The sequence below is a fragment of the Arachis hypogaea genome, chromosome 3, assembly GCF_003086295.3.
Source record: "Arachis hypogaea cultivar Tifrunner chromosome 3, arahy.Tifrunner.gnm2.J5K5, whole genome shotgun sequence".
In the NCBI taxonomy this organism is placed as follows: Eukaryota; Viridiplantae; Streptophyta; class Magnoliopsida; order Fabales; family Fabaceae; genus Arachis; species Arachis hypogaea.
In genome coordinates, this window is record NC_092038.1 from 57,213,784 (window position 1) to 57,220,946 (window position 7,163).

Below are 7,163 nucleotides of genomic sequence, written 5' to 3' on the forward strand. Positions count from 1 at the left end.
TATTTGGAATATATTTGACTAGATTATTTAACTAATAAACACATGTACTCAGAGAAAAGAAAATAATTGAGAGACAACTTGATAAGTATAGAGGTCTCCAAGTAAAATAATTGTATCTTCTAAAGTTAGTCTGATGCTTTGGAATATGAACTTAAATCAGATTTCTTTTTGTATTATCTATATACGGAGATATTAGCAAATTTAAATTATAACCAATGCAATTACAAATTGAGTAAAATATAGATATATATATATATATAGAGTAGTTAAACCTTTTAAGTTTTGCTAACTGATTCTTCTGGCAATGAAATCATGACATATAAGATCTCATGTAGAATCATCTTAATAGTCATATGAGAGAGAGAGAGAGAGAGAGAGAGAGAGAGAGAGAGAGAGAGAGAGAGAGAGAGAGAGAGAGAGAGAGAGAGAGAGAGAGAGAGAGAGAGAGAGAGAGAGAGAGAGAGAGAGAGAGAGAGAGAGATCTACATTTCCATCAAAAATCTCACCATGATCTTGTACTAAACAATCATGGGGATTGCCTATTAACACCTTCACTTGCAAAAATCATTACAGAGTGAAAGTGCCACCACCATCATCATCAAAAGACAAGGGGGCACTAATATCCTATCAAATTAAACTCCTACTAATAACACATTACAATATTTTTTTTTTCATTTTTCTACAATGAGAATAATTACTTCACAGCTATAAATAGCTAACTCAAGCTAGTATGATTGCAATTTTGACTCAAGCTACTATTTTTTCCTTTTAATTCTTGTTATGAGGATGTTATATTGCAGGTGTTGGATTTGGACTTATCAAGAATTGACCACATAACTTGAACATCTTCATAGCCACAAGCCATGACTTCACCGTGCAGATCCATCACAACACGGTTCTCTTGTTCTGCAACAATCACATAAAATAAAATCTACTATATGAACATTTGAACCATGATAATTAATAGTGGCAACAAAATAATAATATATGTATTACATAATTTCAATTTCACTACACAAACCTGTTTGAGACTTCTTATTATGATGGTGGTCCCTCGGTGGTTGCTGGTTAAAGAAAGTACGAGCTTTTTTGAATGGGGTTGCGATGGTTTTCTTCCAAGACGCCATATTTGGATATTGAGCCTTTAACTCTACTTTGATGTAATAATAAATGAAGAAGCCTTTGATGAACCAAGTTGATGCCTTATTGAGCCTCCTTAGCTTGCTAATAACTACTCTATATTCTAGGTCTTATATACTTCAATGAAGAGGATTATTATGTGTATGTATTTTTGGAATTAAATAAAAAATTATAGAAAAATTGGAAGGCAAAGGTGAGAGGATTTAAAGAAATTGAAGGGCAAGATCCGTGAGATGAGGCTATAGATGGAAGGAATATCACTACTTTTTTTTTTATAAAAAATTTAATTTGAGTTTTCCATTATCTTATAAAACAAAAGGTTCGCCCCACTGCACCAAAGCACATGCTGCACGCTCCCTTAGAGACCCTTCCTTACACGTGAATTCTTTAAAACTCTTGAATTATTAATGTTATTAATTTATTAATTTTTGTATTTTTTGTTGTTAGAACATAGAAATAGAAATGTAGAATAGACTTAACAAAAGTCACCAAAAAAAAAAAAAAGAATAGACTTAACAAAGAAAACCAGTAGGTAAAATAAACTATTAAAATCGATGTCTGTTACTTATTTGCGATAATGCACGGACGATATTAGACGCAATACGATACGAAATATGTAGATGTTCGAATTTAAAATTTTTATAAGACACGAAAATACAATAAATATATATATATATATATATAATATTTTTTAGATAAATTATAATAATATTTTAATATTTATTAATATTAAAGTATAAATTAATTTTTTAATTATTTTTAATATTTTTTGTATGATATAAGATATTTAAAATATTTTTGTTTTAATACTTAATAAACTATTAAAATCGATCTGTTACTTATTTGAATATAAATATATTTTTGAAATAAAATTTCATAAAATTATTTGATGATTTATGTATAATTAACCCAGTTTGGCAAGATAAGATTTAGCTAATAACAAGATTAATAATCCAGTTATATACAAAATAAAATTAAAATTATTATTTTTTATTTCTTAAATTATAAAAAATAATAATATTACTCCCAAATTACTAATATCACTGTATTTTTATATATTATTTTTTTATTTTTTAAATTATTTTTAATTCTTATTTAATAATGTCACGATTGATACACACTCATGATAATGCAGTAATTACATGTTCTAAATACATATGTAAGACCCAGAACTTTTGAAAAGTCTTATTATGATCAAGTCTCAAATCATATAGTTATTTATAGCCTTAATTTCAGAAATTATCTTATTAAAGATAATTAAGGCAAGTTTTGATTTATTGAATTTGAGATGAGTTATGATTATTATCCAATTTTATATTTATTGGATTATTTTCTATATTTGAATTATAAAGTTGTTAGTTATGAAATAATAAGAATTTTATATGATTTGGTTTAAATAATTAATATTTTAAATATTAATACTGCTACTTTGGAAAATAAAGGATTTACTTATATTATTTTTAGTTATTTGATTTGGACCTTTTATTGAAAATAATTTGTAAAATTGATGAGCAAATAATATTTTTATACATTAATTTTTGTTGGATTAGAATTTATTTATAAATACTATATTATCCTTATTTTAAGTGAAATTACCTAAACTACCCCTAACCCTAAAAACCCCAACCCGATTACCCATTTCCTCTAGCCCTACAGCCACCAAAACCCCCCAACAACCAGCAGCAGCAACGCTGCAATGGAAAAGGAAAACAGAAACAGAAAAGGGAGAGGGAATCTGAGTCGCGCTAGGAGAAGAGAAGAGGGAGAGGCGAGCCAGCACCGGTGGGCCTCGCCATCGCCGCCGAGCTGCTCGCCGTTCGCCACCAACGTCGAAGGAGTGGGAGATCAGAATCGGAAGTGGAGAGGGCCACGTTTCATGCCGTGCAGTCGCGTCGTGCCGCCGCGCCACCGTGTTCTCGCTATCGAGCTCATGCCGTTAGTGCCACGCCGCCGGGCCTTCTCGTCGATCTGCCTGTCACCGTTGGGGCGCGAGCCATGGACACCTCTGAAGGAGAGTAACACGAAGGAGGGAGATGAGGCTTCATTGCTGTCGCGTTCTGCCGCACACAAGGAGAGCCGCCGTCGAAGCCATGCCCTTTCTCCATGACCAGTCGCGATTTTGCCATCCTGTGTTGCCGCCGGGTCTTATTGCTGTGCATCGCCGTCCAAGGAGGAGCAAGAAGACCTGCGGCTCAGGGATTCACAGGGGAAGAAAAACGCTCCGGCCGCCACTGCTACTAGGGTTCTATCGCCGATGATCCAGCGCCGCCGTTCGTGCCCTTGTCGCCGTCGCTGTTCTGCCTGGCGTCGCCAGTATTGAAGTCAGCCACTACCACCATCGAGTTGTTGGGGCTGGTGCTTCTTTTGGAGGTTTGAATGGGAGACTTGCTCAGTTCTGCCTCTGCTCTTGATTCTCGCCACTGTCGGAGCCTCCGCCATCATCGGGATTGCTGTTCAGTTAGTGCCGCTGCCTGGGTCGCTGCGGTACCAGCCACGGTGATGGAGCTACTCTGTTTAGTGATTTCTGTGAGTTTTGACACTGAGGTAAGGGTTTTAATTGAGGTTTTTGCCTATTTGGATTTCGAGAAGGTGTTAATGCTGCGTGGTTTTTTTTATAGTTGATTCACCGGAGCTTCTGGCCGCCGCCTGAGCTGCTGCTGGGCCGGTTCGAAATCGCAGCTGCTTCGTGTTGAAATTTCAGTAAGTATGTATGTTTTGGAAGCCCTACGTTAGTGTCCCGTACTGTATTAAAGCCTTTACGGTATTAATGTTCTTAGAGTATAGTAACTGAGGTTGCTTGTTGTAATTTAGAGCTGTTTATGCTGCTGCGAAATTGTGTGGGGCTGTGCTTAGGAACTGCCGTTGGTTTTGAGTCGAGGCGAATGGATTTCTGAGAGGCGTTTGGAGTATAGTTTCAATTTGTCGAGGTAGGGGCGCTTTCCAAAAACTGTGTTTTATATACTGGAATTATTACATATGGATACTGATGTGAGATATTATGTATTTGGTGATTGTATCTGCCTTATGTATTATTTGATTGACTCGAATGATTATGGATGTTTGTTTGGCTGAATTGTTGTGCGGCTTTGTGAAATGTAATGTTTTGAAGTTGATTCTTTAAAGATTTGAAATATGAGTTTAATCCGTTGAGGATTGGTTTGAATTGAGTCAATTATTTTGATGATGTGAAAGATAGAATACTCTTGAAATTCAGCCTGGGATGCTTTTATTGATTTGGTTTTGATAAATGATTTGTTGCTGAACCGATTCTTTTAAATTTTGGAAATGAGTTAAATCGGTTGATATTGAGTTGAATTTGAAATGGTTTCCTTGAGATATGCCACTGAGGCAATTGTTGGATTTAGCTTGCTTTTGAATTGATTTCTGGTTTTGAGCTATTGGAAAGGAATGAGGAACGGTTTAGTTGGGACCCGAACCGGGTGGCAAAAGTCCAAGTTTTAGGGGAGGTGCTGCCGAAATTTCTATAAACTCTTAGTCTTGTTTGAAAGGTTATTTAAAAAGGGTTGGATTTGAGAAATTGTATTATTTGATTTATTAAGAGGATATTTATGTTTTCAAGCTTAATTTATTTGATGAACCTTATACGTTGAGTTCGGCTTATTTAGAACTGAACTATTTTTACTATTTGAATCACTAAAGGAAATAATGATGCTTTAATATTGATTTCAATATAAAAAGGAGTTTTTAGTGATTTTTAAAGGAACCTAGACTTTTGATTGAGTAATCAAGTTTGAGGCATTTTGGAAGAGTTGGAAAAATGGGTTCCAAAAAGAAATCTGAAAGCGGTTTGATTCAAATGAACCGGTTTCGTTTCAAATGAGTTGATTTTTGGACCGGGTTGGAACCTGTGATTTTGTATGGTTCAGTTTCATAATAAATTTAGTTTTATTTACTTGAACCGAGAATCTATAATTTTAAGAGTTTCAATGAATTTTAAAGAATTGATGTAAGATGACCTTCCCTAAAGATTTGGGACTCTGCCGAGGAACTTTTGTTATAAAATCCCATTGTTGTATGGGTGATTTCGAATACTTCGAAATAAATCTTTAACCTTCCATGGTTTTGGAAGTTTTGGAAAGAGAATGCCGAGAGTGGCTTTGTTTTAAAAAGGGAACTCACTTTGAGTAAATTTGGCTTATGAGCCTGAGATGATTTGAGAAACGAGATTTCTAAAGCCAAGGCTGAAAAGAGTTGAAATTGATTTCAAAGTGAAATGAATTGAGAAAATGATTTATGGCTTAAATGCCGATTTCATGAATTTGATGATTTTGAATGTGGAAGTGCTGTTTTGTTGTGAGCCGGAATGGCTTTGAATGATATGAGTATTGGCTGGTTCTGGATTGAACCGTGAGCCGGAATGGCTGTGTGTGATTATTAATATTGGCTGGTTCTGGATTGAACCGTGAGCCGGATGGCTGAGATGGATGTTGATCCATGATTGAGAATGAAAGCATTTATGTTGAGATATTGATAAGTTGTGATGTTTGCACTTCCACTATCTGAGATACGAGTTTCCCTGGGTAGTAGCAGTGGCTAGCCACCACGTGCTCCAGGTTGAGACTTGATACTCTGTTGACCCTATGTCGTAAGTGTGGCTGGGCACTGTGAAAGTCCCGGATGAGCTCGCCCCCGAAATATTCACCAGTGAGGGTGATGGATATGGATCATGTTTATGATCGAGTTTATGATGAGTATAACTCGAGTTGGGGATGCGCGACAGAGGGACAGTCCAATGGTTAGCTACCAGGACTTGTCGGGTTGGCTCTATAACCGACAGATGATATCATCAGCCACTAGGGACAGGCATGCATCATATGCATCTATGTGACATTGTTTGGGTATGCATATTGTACTTGGTTTGCCTATGTGATTAACTGCTAATTGTTCTACTTGCTATAACTGTTTGTTTGTGTTTGCATCTTCCTACTTGTGTTTACATCTGGAACTCTGTTGGATTGTGGTGGATTGGTTGTGGTTGGATTGTTTGGGCCTAGGGCCGTGGTTGAATGAGATGGACCGATGGTTGATTTCAGTTTTGTGGTTCTGGTTTGGAACAAGATAGGAAAGGTTATTTAGGTTCAGTATAGATAAACCTTTTGAAATGCTTTGATGTTTTGAGAATTGAACAGTTCCTCTTTCAGAAAAGATTTCTGACTTTACTTTTATTGTAAACTGTTGTTTTTGAAAAGAGGCATAAGATGGTTATTAATCACTGGTACGGTTTATCTTCATGTATCCTATTACAGTAATTCCCAAAAACCCTCTACTGAGAACCCTTTCGAGGATGATGTTCTCACCCCCTACATTTTCCCCTTTCAGGATTTGGGCGCAGAAGTTATGATGAGTTTAATTATTTGTTATTGAGATGCTCTGTATTGCTTTAGATTATTATTTTTGTACCCTCGCCTTTATCTTGATGTATTCTGTGAGAGGGATAGGAATTGTAATGGATAATATTTGTAATATTATTTATATATATGTATGTATATATATATGGATGTACTCTTTATGAGTTTCTGTAAGTTGTATGGTATGTATGGACGTACGTTGTATGGCGAAAGTATGTTTTGGGAATGGTATTGCGGTTTAAAGTTTTTAAACAGGCTCATATTTTAGTATTAAATAGTATAAGTGTCGTCGTAATGTCCGAGCTATCAGAGTTGCGCAGCCGGAAGCGTGAGCTTTGGTAGTTAGGGTGTTACATTATGGTATCAGAGCAGTCCTTCCTGTAGAGCCTGAGGAATGGACCAATTATGCTTCAGTTGTATACTCTGAACGTTTGTCATGTATTAGGTCTTGTCAAATGACGAGAATTAGACCCTTATGCACATGACGATCTATTGATTAACGCTGTTAGTCTTGCATTGCATAATTCTTGGCATTAAGTTTGGCCGGCTTAATACTAGTGAATTATGTACATGAAAGCACTAATGGGTTATCATAGATAATATGCGAGTTTTGAGTTAAGCGAATCGCGGGTTCTGGGAACGTTGAAAACTTTT

General features: G+C 35.9%; 1 protein-coding gene across 1 annotated transcript; it reads right to left on the bottom strand.

Annotated features, from left to right (window-relative positions):
• Positions 1 to 487: 487 nt before the first annotated feature.
• On the bottom strand, positions 488 to 1,284 carry LOC112790630 (uncharacterized). Its single transcript, XM_025833113.3, has 2 exons — positions 1,022 to 1,284; positions 488 to 906 (listed from the first exon to the last, which is right to left on the bottom strand). Exons 1-2 carry the CDS (start codon positions 1,125 to 1,127, stop codon positions 779 to 781), a joined length of 234 nt encoding a protein of 77 aa, XP_025688898.1. The 5' UTR covers positions 1,128 to 1,284; the 3' UTR covers positions 488 to 778.
• Positions 1,285 to 7,163: the final 5,879 nt, after the last annotated feature.

Bases quoted from the DNA above. Each gene is read 5' to 3' on its own strand.
- LOC112790630 (XM_025833113.3), bottom strand. From the start codon at position 1,127: ATGGCGTCTTGGAAGAAAACCATCGCAACCCCATTCAAAAAAGCTCGT. The intron at 907-1,021 runs GTTTGTGTAGTG...TGATTGTTGCAG, and splicing joins TAATAAGAAGTCTCAAACAG to AACAAGAGAACCGTGTTGTG.